Source organism: Prionailurus viverrinus, chromosome A3, assembly GCF_022837055.1.
Source record: "Prionailurus viverrinus isolate Anna chromosome A3, UM_Priviv_1.0, whole genome shotgun sequence".
Lineage (NCBI taxonomy): Eukaryota > Metazoa > Chordata > Mammalia > Carnivora > Felidae > Prionailurus > Prionailurus viverrinus.
In genome coordinates this window covers 54,928,865-54,943,853 of record NC_062563.1, presented here as the reverse complement: position 1 = coordinate 54,943,853, position 14,989 = coordinate 54,928,865, and the positions used below count along the sequence as shown (strand labels likewise).

General features: G+C 43.0%; 1 protein-coding gene across 3 annotated transcripts in view; it reads left to right on the top strand.

Moving 5' to 3' along the window:
• NCK2 (NCK adaptor protein 2) overlaps positions 1–14,989 on the top strand; it is a 153,707-nt gene that overhangs the window by 97,395 nt on the left and 41,323 nt on the right. For all 3 annotated transcript variants that reach the window (XR_007150807.1, XM_047852208.1, XM_047852209.1), the window contains exon 3: positions 13,514–13,755. Coding sequence is in view for 2 of the 3 variants with exons in the window: in XM_047852208.1 (XP_047708164.1) it covers positions 13,530–13,755 (226 nt within the window). In the remaining variant the exon portion in view is untranslated. The remainder of the gene's footprint in view (positions 1–13,513; positions 13,756–14,989) is intronic.

Sequence of the window (14,989 nt, the reverse complement as noted above, 5' to 3'; positions counted from 1 at the left end):
CCAGGCTCCATCCTGAGCATGATGGGTGAAGGTCCCCATCCCCAGGGCTAGATACAGAGGGGCTTTCTGTAATTTTTTCTCGCCATTAAGCAGGAAAATTGAAAACCTGGAATATTGAGGAATGTAGGCATAAACCATGGGTATCTGAAGACCTAAAATGATTTGGGCAGCTTAATTACATTTGGACACTGTAAGAACTTGATAATATGGACTGTTTTTAAAATCACTGTGCTTCTTGTTTTAGTCTTGTGTGGTTTTAGAATTAGGCAGAGGATTGTGAATAATAAAGTGGTAAGGAAGAAGGTCAGGTATTGATTAGTGTAGCTGAATTCATTAGTAAGAACCAAGGAAGCTCCTGGCATTTACGTTATGATATATTTATGAAATAGATATTTAAGTTATAACAGTTACAATTACTTTTGTGGGGAAAAAAATAGCAAAGCCCAATAAACTCTTAGAAATGGTGACCGATGGCTATTTGTCTACTTTGAGAGCAGTGGGTGTGCATCGTGAAAACACTTCACACTCTCGTGGCATTGGAAAGGAGGGCCAAATTTTGCCAGAGATCAGTGTCCATTTTCACAGACGAGCGTTTTTCTTTTCTTCTTTTTTTAATTTCAGCTTTATTGAGGTATAACTGGCTAATAAAATTGGAAGGTACTTAAAGTGTACATCATGGTGCCATCATTTTCCATATATGTTGTGAAAGGATTCTCCCCACCTAGATGTTAATTAAAACATCCATCACCTCACATATTTCGTTCTTTTTTTGGTGAGAACATTTAAGTTCTCTCTTAGCCAATTTCACTTATGCAACACAGTGTTACCAACTGTAGTCACTGTGCTCTACGGGAGATGTCAGACCTTATTCATCTTAGAGCTATAAAAGCTTATATCCTTTTTACCTAAACCTACTCCTCCCTGTTTCTTCCACCTTCCCAGCTACTGGCAACCACTTTCTGGCTCTACTTCTACAAGTTTACCTTTTGGGGGGGTGGTATTTTTCCATTGCTCTCCTTTGTCTCTTCACCCCGTTACTGTGATGTCTTCCAGGTCGATGGAAGACCGTGTTGGTTCCAAGTCCGTGTGTTTTACAATTAATGCTGTATAATGAAATTGGCTTGTTACGTTGACAGTGAGTCTCCAAAATGGTGGTACTTGGGCTAAATTAACGTTCATAACCTTCTTCTCAGTGTGCTGAATGTCTAAGACGCTCATGAAGAAACTGACAGAGGTTAGCAAAGGTTAGCAAAATGGATACTCTCAGGGCCTGAGTGGTAAATTATGTATAAAAAGAGTAAAAAAAAAAAAATAGCATTTCCCAGTTTCTGTTGCAGCAACAGAACTCCCAATTCTATTTCTTTTGTCTAATTTCCTAGGCACTAATGACTCATATTGACTTATTAGTCTAGTGTTTGGAATTCTGGTTGTGTCAGGGATTTCACATAGTAAAATTAGTTGCTTGGTGACAAACTTCTGCAAACTCACATTTGAAGATATTTTTGTTAATATGGCTCAGTTTGGGAGATGATCTGATCCTGAGAGTAAGGATAAATTAGCAGTATTCACTTAAAAAGAAAAAAAAGACGGCGATGGGGTATAGCAGAAAATCCGAGCTTTATTATAAAGTATAAAACTTTCTTTTTCTTGAGAATTGCCATCCACTAATAAATCCTGTTCAGGATCCAGTAAAAAGAAAGTTTGCTTAAGAAATTATTTGTGCCTCGCATCCAGTATGATGGCTGCTATCAAAAACAAAACAAAGGGGCGCCTGGGTGGCGCAGTCGGTTAAGCGTCCGACTTCAGCCAGGTCACGATCTCACGGTCCGGGAGTTTGAGCCCCGCGTCAGGCTCTGGGCTGATGGCTCGGAGCCTGGAGCCAGTTTCCGATTCTGTGTCTCCCTCTCTCTCTGCCCCTCCCCCGTTCATGCTCTGTCTCTCTCTGTCCCAAAAATAAATAAACGTTGAAAAAAAAAATTAAAAAAAAAACAAAAACAAAACAAAATTGGGGCACCTGGGTAGCTCAGTTGGTTAAGCATCTGACTTCGGCTCAGGTCACGATCTTGCAGTTGGTGAGTTTGAGCCCCGTGTCTGGCTCTGTGCTGACAGCTCAGAGCCTGGAGCCTGCTTCGGACTCTGTGCCTTCCTCTCTCTCTGCCCCTCCCTGGCTCATACTCTGTCTCTGTCTCTCTCAAAAATAAGTAAACATTAAAAACAACAGCAACAAAACAAAACAAAAAAACAACAAAATAACAAACATTGGTGAGGATGTGGAGAAATTGGAACTCTTGTTCACTGCTGGTGGGAATGTAAAATGGTACAGCCATTACAGAAGATAGTTTGGAGGTTCCTCAAAAAATAAAAATGGAATGATCACATGACCCCATCCACTTTGGGATATATGCCCCAAAGAATTAAAAGCTGAGTCTCAAAGAAATAGTCGCACGTTCACATTCATAGCAGTGCTACTCATAATAATCCAGAGGTGGAAATAAGCCATATGTCCATCGATGGATGGGTGGATGGATAAACAAAATGCGGTATAATACCTATGGTGAAATATTTTTTAGGCTTACAAAGGAGGGAAATTCTGACACCTGCCATAAGGTAGAGGAACCTTGAGGACTTTATACTGAGTGAAATAAGCCAGACACAAAAGGACAGACGCTGTATGATCCCACTTACGTGAGGTCCCTAGAATCGTCACAATCATAGAGCTAGAAGGTGGAGTGGTGGTTGCCAGGGGAGGGGGATGGGAAATTAGTGCATAATGGCAACCTGGTTGCAGTCTGAGAAGATGAAAAAGCTCTGGAGATCGAGGCTGAACGATGTAAATGTACTTAATGCCACTGGACCTGTACACTTAAAATTAGTAGAAATGGTTAAATTTCATGTTATGTGTGTTTTGCCACAGTTTAAAAAATAAATCGTATGGCATATTGTGTGCTTGAGCTTCTACTAATACTGTAATCCGTCTTTAAAAAGGTGATAAATGCCGCTCTGGGTCAATGAGGCTAGGTCCAGTGGGCAGGTGGAAATGCCGGTGTGATGCAGAGCCACCCTCGGAGACATAGACACCAGGGAGCAAGAGCCCTGGAACCATCAGTGCAAAGTGAGCTCGCTTGCAGAGCCCCAGGGGTTGGGGAGGGGCCAGGAGCAGCAGGCAGCAGCAGAGGAGGAAAAAAAGCCAGCCACCTTCCATCTTGGATGTTTAGGAATCTCTTTTCACTGGTTCCCTTCAGTAACATCAACAAATGCTTTATGTTTTGGAAATAACTTGGCTACACTTACTTGCCTATAAAATGTATTGTGGTTAAGTGCCATGGACACGTGACAATTCTCTCTTGGCTGAATACAAGCAGATATCATTCAGATTAGCCACAGCAGGAGCCGGGTGCACCCAAGATCTGTTGGGACCTCCTTGTAAAACTTCCAGCATAGGATTGATGGTGCTCTGGCATCCCAATTTGATGACACTACCTTAGAGCACTGGTCTTACGGTTATTTTAAATTCCCTCATGCCACTCTTTTTAAATGGCACTGTCATAATCTAGGGCAACGTGTTTTTTGAATCCCTGTAAACAAGCTACATTCGAGTCTACTGAGTCTTGTGATTTGGCATCTCATGATGTAGGGGGAACCAGAATGTCTAACGATTATCCGGCATGGACCAGGTAGTGGGTACTTCCTGTGGATCATTTGATTTCAGCCTCACAGAAGCTCCGACCCCATCTTCAAACACAGCAATGGAGGTCAGAGAAGTTAGGCAACTTCCCCCACGGTCACCTGCCGGGTTGGTGCTGAAACTGGATTTTAAACCCAGCCTTCCCCAACTGGAGAGGAACAATCACAAAGGAAACCTTCACACATACAAAGATGTAGAGACTTTACAGGCTTTGACTGTCATCCAATACAATTAGGAAACAAATCCTAAAAAAGACCCTCTCCAAAATAAGCCATGGAGTGAAAGCCACCAGGCTCTTACTGCCTTGGAAGTCTGTGCCCTGTCCTGTTCAGCCACACTTAGCAGGAGCAGCTGCAGGGAGGTGGCCATCTGCTTGGGGTGACAACAGTATATACCCATGGGCCTGCTCCTGCACCATGGGAGGAACTGAACTCTTCAACTTTGTGTTTTGGAATCGGGAAACTTCCCTTGCAGCTGGTCTAGCCTTCCTCTACCCCTGCTCCAATAGGATATTAAAAAGCCAACAAGGCCTTCCCAGATCACACCTGGAAGACTGGGAGCTACTGTCTCTTTCTCTCATCTCATTCTCATTTACCAGTCCATCAAAAAGAAATTGAAATTCGTGTCTTGCTTCTTTGTATCCGCCTTGCCCTAGGGATTTCTTTCTTCAGCCATGCTGCAAAATTCTACTGGGGAACACTCCCGGGTCGTAGAGGATCATGGATATAAAGCCTGAGCTTTGTGAGGAGACCGTTCTGGGCACTTGGAATCCCCATGCAGGCCCTTTATAGCTTTGTGGATTTGGACAAGCTATTTAATTATGCTCCAGGTTTATCGTTCCTTGCCTATATCTGTAGATAACTTCAGTTTCCGAAGGTTGTCGTAAACATTTGATGAGCTAGCACATCTGAAACAGTGCCGTGCGTGTACAGGGTGAATGTCGTTGCTCGGGTACACCCGTGCACCCCTTAGCCACTCCGTTGGCATCCTGTACTGGCACCCCTCCACCTCTGTGGAAAAACAGTGTGGCGAGCCTAGCGCTATTGTTTATTTTCTCTTTTACATGTAGTGTATTTTTGTGCCTTAGGGAAGTAGTAAGACCTTGACTCTTGTCACGGCTTAATTAACTTACTGAGAGTTGGAACGGCCACCGGATTCCATATTGTGTCCTACTTAAAGTTGAAGTGTATTAGCTGTAATTAGTGATCCTGCTTGTAAAAAGCCACCAACTGGTCTTTCTGTTCCCCCACAGGATACCACAGGTTTCTGCCAACTCCTGTCAAATTAGTGGGCATCTGCAAGTAAGACTTGCAAGTCTTACTTACAGCACAATTTGAAACTTTAGTAAGGAAGTTATAAGGTATTTCACTTGTTTCTGGGACTGCTTCTTTGGGTAGATCTCCTTAATATGAATGTACTGTTTAAAAATATTTGCCGATACACACCGAGGGAGGAAAACATTGTAATAAATGAGGGAATACATAGAAGGTATTGCCTTTTTGGACTGACCTTGCTAAGGTCACTATGTGGGCTTTCCTTTTTTTTTTTTTTTTTTTTTTTTTCAGATATTTGTTTGTTTGTTTGTTTCTTTTTAGAGAGAGAGGGAGAGAGAGAATCCCAAGCAGTCTCCAAACTGTCAACGTGGGGCCTGAACTCACACACCGTGAGATCATGACCTGAGCCAAAACCAGGAGTTGAACTTTTCACTGACTGAGCCACCCAAGCGTCCCTGCATGGGTTTTTCTGTTGGCTGCTAAAGCAACTCACCACAAACTCGGTGGCTTAAGACAGCCCAAATTTTATCCTCTTAACAGTTCTGGAGGTCAGAAGTCCAAAAACCCAGGCTCACAAGGCTAAAATCAGGGTTTCCACAAGGCTGCATTCCTTCTGGGGGCTCTAGAGGAGATTCTGTTCCTTGTCTTTCCCCCTACTTTCTAGAGGTATCCTTATCTCTTGGCTAGTCATACCTTCCTGTCTTCAAATGAACCACATTTCTGACCCTTCTGCCTCCCTCTCCTGCTGATACAAGGACCTTCGAGATTGCGTTGGACCCACCTGGCTAATCCAGGATAATCTCCCCCTCTCAAAATGAGCTGATGAGCAACCTTAATTACCCTCTGCCATGCAATCTAATACATTCACAGGTTTGCAGGCATTTGGATGCAGACACCTTTGGTGGCAGGGGAGGGGGTGTGGGGGCTATTATCCTTCTTCCCTCATCAGCCAAAAGCCTATATTTGAGTGAGTTTCCATACTCATTTCTTGACTGCATTGAAGGAATGAAGTATTACAAAGGAAAAAAAGTCGTTTAGAACCACAGTGAAATAGATCATTTTATTCAAGTAATTTAGACTATATGTTGAAAAATCAAGGTAGGGAGGGCAACAATTTTTTTCCTGTAGTCTTTTCTTTCAAGATTACTCTCTAAACCAATTATTTGCTCACAGACACATATACTTTGATATGTCTATATCCACAAGTGCATGTATGTATTTTTCTGAAACTCCAAGTTAATATTCTGGGGGTAAAAAGTTAACACCTTTTTGGTCTATTTAGCTGTCTGCATATTTTGACTTAAGTTCAAGAAATCCTATTCATCCATGTCAGGTTTATATTGCAAAGTGGGACTGGCAGTTTCTTAGAGCTCTGCGACCCTGGTGTTTTCTGCAGTGGGCTAAATTGCTTTGTTGGTAGAAGGGTAAATGAAGCACATGTCTGGTAACCTTGAATCATCAGTCTACCTTATCCTTGAGCTTCCCATCAAACCAGGCGGCTAAAGCCTAAACAGCCACTGTCACACAATGAGGTCTCCCAGACAGTAAATACAAAAACAGGTAACCTCAGGTGGTGCGATTCGGAAGAAGCAATGTTGTCCACTCAGTGACCTCTGGAGAGGCGAGGCTGGACAGTGATACTGCCTTAGATGGGGAGGCCAGGGGAGGTGTCTCTGAAAAGGAACTCCATGTGCCTAGGGCTTAAATCACAAGAGAACAGACACTGGGGTCTGTCTTGCTCAGCAAGGAACCCTGGTGCTTTGGAAGGCTGTCTGCTGCATAGTAAGTGCTTAGTAAATCCTGACTGAATGAAGGAAAGGGTCACTAGAACGTAGTCCCCCCTTACCTTTGTACAGTGTGCTGCAGTATACAGAGGGATTTAATTAGGACTGTAATTCTCATTCTTTTTTTTTTTTTTTGAAGTATAATTGACATACAATGTTATGTTAGTTTCAGGGATACAACGTATTGATTCGACAGTTCCGTACATTAATTACCCAGGGCTCAACCACGAGTAAGAGTAGTCACCATCTGTCACCATAAAACAGTCTTAGAATATTATTGACTATATTTCTATGCTGTCCTTATCCATGACTTGTTTATTTTATCATTGAAAGTTTGCACTGCTTAATCCCCTTAATCTATTTTGTCCATTCCCCCGCTGACCTCCTCTCTGGCAACCACCAGTTTTATCTCCGTATTCATGAGTCTGCTTTTTGGTTTGTTTGTTTTGTTTTATAGAGTCCACACACACGTGAAATCATACGGTATTTGTCTTTCCCTGTCTGACTTATTTCACTTAGCATAATAATCCCTAAGTCCATCCAGGTTGTCACAAATGGCAGGATCTCATCCTTTTTTATGGCTGAGTGATAGTCTGTTGTATATAAATTCACCACTTCTTTATCCTGTAGCTCTTGTTCTGGAGTCTTTTTTTTTTTTTTTTTTAATGTTTATTTATTTTTGAGAGAGAGAGAGAGAGAGGGAGACACAGAATCCGAAGCAGGCTCCAGGCTCCGAGCTGACAGCACAGAGCTGGATACGGGGCTCGAACTCACGGACTGTGAGATCGTGACCTGAGCCAAAGTGGGACACTTAACCGGCTGAGCCACCCAGGCACCCCATGAGTCTTTCCTGTGCTGGGCAGTGTGCTTAGGGCTTTCTTCAAGAGCTCCCAAGTGAGGTGCTGTTATTATCCCATGTGATACGAGAGGCAGCTAGGCTAATATGGCATCGCAGGACTCCAATCGATGTCCATACGACACCAAGCCTCACTCTCGTAAACGCTACATTATCATGCTTCTCCTGAGCATCGAAAGCATCTTATGAGGCTAGGCAAATATTGTTATTTCCATTTTACAGAATAAGCTAGTCTAAGGTGGGCCTACGAATGGTTTAGCTAAGCTTAGAATCCTTGGCCCTTGACTCGCATCTTCTATTTGCCATTATGACTGAGTGGTTCAGCTTGGTCCCAGAGACCTCTTCGGAAACAGCTATGGTCATTTTGGGGTGTTTTAGGAACAGGGGCTGTTTTGAGGAGTACATAACCCAGCCGTAACCCAGCAAGATGCAGTTAACAGGATCATTTTTAAAAAGAAAATAGGGTCCTGGAATAGGATCGGCGTTATTTTAGGAATTAGTGAAAAATTTTGAGCCAAGAAAGTTTTTATAGCTATTCTAGGCTTTTTCTTTTCTTTTTTTTTTTTTTTTAATCTTCTCCCACCTAAAACTTGAAACAGCAGCTTCCCATTTGTTAGATTCTCTGAGGGTTTCTTTTATTCAGTATGACAGGAGATTCTTGCTAAGCTCTATTCTAGAGCGGCCACCTGACATTTAAGATAGGATCTGGCTATATAATAGCAAATATGTGGCTCTCATTTCTGTTGGCTGGACCTGCATGATAACTTAATTAGCTATAGTTAACAAAGGCAAAAATGAGATTTTTCTGAACTGCCTAAGCTGGAGTGATAAACGTGCTTTAGTCTTTGGATCTCACCTCTGTGATTCATAGACTAAATCTAAATACTATATCTGACCGAACAATCAGCAGTCAGAGTGTACTTTTTCAGACTTCCTTCTGTTCAGGCTTTTCCATATTAGAAAATTAAGTCAGCGTGTACGTCCAGTTTTATTATGGAATAATCTTGATTTAACTCCGTCTCTTCCTATTCCAATATGTCCTACATGCTGTAGCAACTTACCCTTAACTGAAACTAACATGCTCCTCTTGGACCCCTGATAAAAAGGGGTGGATTCTGAACTCCTGGCCAGTATGCAGTTTCCTCTAGAATGGGCCTCCAGCTGGCCTTTTCAACCTGTGTTGGCAAAGAGAAAGGAGATCAAACATCTCTTGGGATACAGGGTGATGTGCAGGGTGAGGGAAGGGTACTGAACTCCATGTTGAAATGGCTTAAAAAAAAAAAAAAAAAACAGAAGACACCCAAAGGAACACTGTGTGCTATTGGTGGGAATGCAAACTGGTGTAGCCACTGTGGAAAGCAGTATGGAGGTTCCTCAAAAAGTTAAAATTAGAACTACCCTATGATCCAGCAATCACACTGCTGGCTATTTATCCAAAGAGTACAAAAATACTAATTCAGAGGGATACATGCACTCCTATGTTTATAGCAGCATTACTTACAATAGCCAAACTGTGGAAGCAGCCCAAGTGCCCATCGATTGATGAAGAGATAAAGAGGTGGTGTATATATATGTGTGTGTGTGTGTGTATATATATACACACACACACACATATACACATATATATGTACACACACACACATACACACACATACATACATACATACAGTGGACTATTTCTCAGAAAAAAACGAATGAAATCTTGCCATTTGCAATGACATGGATGACGCTAGAGAGTATTATGCTAAGGGAAATTAAGTCAGAGAAAGACAAATACCATATGATTTCACAAACGAGCAAGGGAAAAGAGAGAGAAACTAAGAAACAGACTCTTAACTATAGAGAAGAAACAGATGGTTGCCAGAGGGGAGGTGGGTGGGAATGGTTGAAATAGGTGATGGGGATGAAGGAGGGCACTTGTGATGAGCACCAGGTGATGGAAGTGTTGAATCGTGATATTGTACACCTGAAACTAATATAATCCTGTGTGTTAGCTATACTGGAATTAAAAACTTAAAAAAAAATCCAGAAATATATATTGTTTACTTTTTATCGTAAATGACTTTTGGGAGTCATTTATTCTTAATTCTTCTGCTTAGTAATGTATTCCTACCCTCTAGTTCTTGTTTGCTCATTTCAGGCCTGGAGAGCCCCCCTCTGACTCCACTGCCCCCCCAAATCCTACCCATCTTCCAAGACTGAAATCAGTCTCCTTTTCCTTTTCCCCACCTCCCAGTTATCTGTCCTTTGTCTCAGCTGCTGCCATGTAACTGGTTCAGCATCAACTCCTTCCATGGACCCTGCCTTTACTGCCTTTTTGGGTGGGTGCTCTTTTTTCCACTGGGACTGCTGTTGATTGGCTGACATTCAGAAACCCTGGAGTGAGGTGGTTGTTGATTGGTGGAGTCCACTGGGGTGAAGGAGATGTAATTGGCTAGCCCTCTGAAGCACCAGGGTAAAGCTCCTGTTGATTGGCAGACTTCACTCCAGTGAGGCAGTTATTGATTGACTGGCCTTGTGAAATTTTTATATTGATACAAGCTGGCATGAATCAATTAGAATAGGTTTGAAACCAATCAAGTGAATAGGTTCCTTGCTCTGACCAAGGAACAAACCAGTCATTTCCTAGGTGCCAGGGGAACTTCTTATTGTCACCTGACCTGGAATCCTAGATTTCCTGGGTTGAATTAAGCCTGTGGAAATACACACTACACATTAGACCCTCACCCAGCCACCCACCCCAGAAGTGGATGCATGAGCACAGATTTGGGAGTTGACAGACCTGGGCTCAAATCCTGATTCTGTAATTCAGCACCTCACTTAATCCCTGTGATCCTCAGTCTCCTAAAGAATAACACCTCCCTGAAAGGTGGGGGTTCTGGAGATTAAACAAGTTGATGTGTGTCAGGTACTCATCACACCCTTAGAGTTCTCATTACAACCCCACAGGTCTAATGACCCAAGGAAAGCATCCTGAGGGGTCATTTTGTGACTCAGTTCCCTCTTAGTTGTTTTTTCCCTCCTAAGGCCTGTCAGAAAGATTAACTGTAAAAACCTGATGCTCAGACCTCACTCCTCAAGATTCTGATATAATTGATCTGTGGTAGAGCCCAGGCACCATGTTTGTTTGAGCTCCCACAGGATGTTCAGTGTGCATGGAATCATACCCTGCCCAGCCAGCTCCTTACTTAACTACTCTTCATACAGTGAAATCACACAGGAAATTAATAGATGGCTTTGATTGGTCTTACGTGATGGGCTCGTCATGTTAAAAACTCTCTTGAGGGGCGCCTGGGTGGCGCAGTTGGTTGAGCGTCCGACTTCAGCCAGGTCACGATCTCGCAGTCCGCGAGTTCGAGCCCCGCGTCAGGCTCTGGGCTGATGGCTCAGAGCTTGGAGCCTGTTTCCGATTCTGTGTCTCCCTCTCTCTCTGCCCCTCCCCCGTTCATGCTCTGTCTCTCTCTGTCCCAAAAATAAATAAAAACGTTGAAAAAAAAATTTAAAAAAAAAAAAAAAAAAAAAAAAAAACTCTCTTGAAAACTGTGTAATTAAGAAACAAAGCTGGTATTCAAATGGAATAGTCTCTGAGCCCCATTCCTATTTCTGCTCTCATTATTATTAGAAAAAGAAAAACTGCCTTTATGATTTTGAAAATTCTAACCCTGACAGAAAGGTCAGGATGGAGAGAGAGACACATAGTATGGAGGGGAGATTTTCCAAAAGTGTATAACCAAGTGGTCTACAGTTTGGAAATGAACATTGTGTACACTTGGATGTTGCATATATTATGCATAAGGTTTATTAAATATTTCCTCCTTCCCGAAAGGTTTGATGTCTCTAAATTTGGAAGTTAATTCAAGAAACAGGAGAACATGTTTTATTTATAAGTTTCTTTAGCATCTAGTAAAAAAGTGTCATGTCATTTAAAAATGGTATTCATGCTTCTGTGGAGTCAAGTGCGTTGGTTCCCTCTGTAATCCTGAAGTCGTCCCTCTAAAGTAATGAGAAGTTCTCTCTGTCAGAGAGGAAGAGGGTTTTAGTTAAGAGTCTTTCCATTATTCCTTCCTTCCAAGTTTTAAGGAAACCTAGTCAGGTGAAGGACTGAATATCGAATGGTTCTGCTGGAAAAAATACTGGGCCATCTTGTGCCTAAAACGTCTGGAGCTGCTGAAGCAGTTAACTATATTCATTTTAATGATATGCCTTTGCTATATATTACTTCCAGAACTGACGTAACTAGATATATAATATACCTTTATTTATTTCTTGTTGTTTTAATAAGCTCTTTATTTGGGGATGACTTCATATATGGTTCACTCTTGGCGTTGCGTATTTTATGGGTCTTGACAAATGTATAGTGACGTATCCACTATTAAAGTATCATACAGAGTAGTGTCACTACTTTAAAAACCGAATGCTCCACGTATTCATCCCACCCTCCTCCCTCACCCATTTGGGCTCAATTCTAAAGATAAGAAGGAAAAGTGGGAGTTTATCGCTGAGGAGTAAGGTAGGCAGTCTGAAACATCAGAGGTAAAGGAGGGATTCTGACTAAACTGACCTGGCAGGATTCTTCCTGAAGGCAGGCAAGGCAATCTGTCCATCTGTCGGGCATTACCTGGGTGAGTGTGGAGGATTCTAGCTAAACCAGCGTAGCAGGATTCTTGTTAAAATTGGGACGTGTTGGGACAAACACGGAAGTACAAATATCTTTCACATCTTGCACGAGGCCTCGTGTGGAAAGAGGATTCAGAGGAGCCTGACTGAAGTTTGGTCTAGGAGAGGGTCTTTGGGAGATGGAGACAATAGATGGCCTTTTCTTTTTTTTTTTGTTTTTAAGTTTATTTATTATTTATTTTTTAGAGTGAGTTGGGGAGGGCCAGAGAGGGAGAGAGAGAATCCCGAGCAGGCTCTGCCCCATCAGTGCAGAGCCCTACTCGGGGCTCAGTCTCACAAACCATGAGATCGTGACCTCAGCCGAAATTAAGAGTCGGACGCTCAACTGACTGAACCACCCTGGTGTGCCGAGAGTAGGTGGGCCTTTATAGAATGGCTTCTTTACTTAGTAACGTTCATTTGAGGTTCCTCCGTGCCTTTTCATGGCTTGATAGCTCATTTCTTTTCATCACTGAGTATTAGTCCATTACCTGGATATACCAGTTTATCTATTCACCTCCCTCAGGACGTCTTGATCACTTCCAAATTTTGCCAATTAGGAGTGAAGCTGCTAGAAACACTCACCCGTGTATGGGTTTTAAGAATAGTTTTATTTGTGTAGAAAAGTTGCAACGATAGTACCAAAGCATTCCCATATACCCTTTACTCCATTTTCCCTAGTGTAGCACTTCACACAACCAGGGTGTGTTTGTCAAAACTAAGATTAACATTGGTATGTTACTATTGACTCGACTTCATTCAGATTTCACCATCGTTCCTACTAATTTCCTTTTTGTGTTTTAGGAGCCAGTCCAGGATGCCACATTGCTTTCAGCTTTAATTTATAAGAACAGTTTGGGTGTGCATGTTCATTAAATATGTTCATAAAATTCAGCGTATCTTGAGAAAGTGGATGTAAACATATTAGCTACAAGGAGCTGCTGTTACTTAATCAAGTGAACGCATTTAATTATGGCATTGTTATTTAGAATTTTTTGAAAGTTTGTTTTTGCTTCTGGCAGAGCACACAGATTTCCCAATGTACAAAATCAGGGTTTGTTTTATTAGGGTTGCTATTTCTAAACAAAATACCAAAGCTTGTTGAAAGAAGGTCATTTTAAGGTTATTCCAAGACCCAGGAGGAAACTGGTTGCCAAGTAGTAATAAAAGCTGTCAGTGCATAATTTCTCAAGTTGATGCGCAGGACGAAGTGTTTGGTTGGTTCTCTAATGAGCATCTCCAAATGTTTTGCTGGCAGAAGGACTCCATGAAAGATGACAGAGGAAGTTATTGTGATAGCAAAGTGGGACTACACTGCCCAACAGGACCAGGAGCTGGACATCAAGAAAAACGAGCGTCTGTGGCTGCTGGACGACTCCAAGACGTGGTGGCGCGTGAGGAACGCGGCCAACAGGACGGGCTACGTGCCGTCCAACTACGTGGAGAGGAAGAACAGCCTGAAGAAGGGTTCCCTCGTGAAGAACCTGAAGGACACGCTAGGTGAGTGCGTCTGTGCGTTAGGTCCCCACATTATCGCTGAACTACTTACCGTGATGGCGGGGGGCGGTGGGGGGGGGGTGGCAAGGAAGCTTTGTGCTTTTGGAGGGGAGCGTGTCCCATCTTTTTAGTTCGTGTGTTTTGTTTTGTTAAAAAAAAAAAGGTCTGTTTTAAAGTTGGCCTCTTTCTTGTTGTCTTTTTTTTTTTTAAATAATAATGTTTTTATTTATTTTTGAGAGAGAGAGAGAGAGAGCACGAGAGGGAGAGGGGCAGAGAGAGAGAGAGAGAGAGAGAGAGAGAGAGAGAGAGCACGAGAGGGGGAGGGGCAGAGAGAGAGGGAGGCAAGCTCCAGGCTCTGAGCTGTCAGCACAGAGCCGGATGTGGGTCTCGATCGAACTTTCGAACCACAGGATCATGACCTGAGCCAAAGTCGGACGCTCGACTGAGCCACCCAGGTGCCCCTAGTTGTCTTTTTTTTTTCTTTTCAATCTCTGCAAATAAAGAGATCAAGATGGAGAAATACCATGTTTGTCATTTCCTGGAGACTTCGGAGTCCAGAATCGTGTCTGGGTGTTGGGGACCCCCCGCACATGTTTCCATCTCCTGGCATCAATATTCTAGAGGTTCCTGAAACGGAATTCCCTCCTCCAAAATGTTCGCAGCTCTGCCTGTGTCATCCCATCAGGTCTCTTCTCTCTTACATGATCCTGCCCGTGCTGCCTTCATGCATAGTGTGGGAAGGAACAGAAAGCGCTCTGAACCGGGTGGGGTTTTTCCCCCCTCTGCTCTATTGATGACGTCTCATAGAAACCACAGTCCTGGCAGCGTTCACTAACGTGGCCGTGGGCGAGCACCCGGGTGATGTCCGAGGCCGTCTGCGGGGACCATGGGGAGCTCAGCCCGGTTGGCTTGACACCTGGTTTTCTTCCCACGTGCCCAGTATCCCGACGTGGGACAGGCAGCCTTGAATCCCCTGAAGTTAAGGGTGTCCACTCTTGCCCTTGTGTGCATATCTGATGTACTTGAAGTAGTTACTCCTTCAGTGGTAACTCTGAGGGCTTTGCTGGAGAACCATGAGCTGAACCCCCACGTACTAAATCTAGTGTCGCCTCCTTCTAGGAGTATAATGTGGGTCGTACCTGAGACTACTGGATATCACTTAAGAGTTTGCTCTGAAATAAGCCAGTATTCTCGTCATGTTGCATATACTGGAGCGTTTGCTTTTTATTTCTAACAG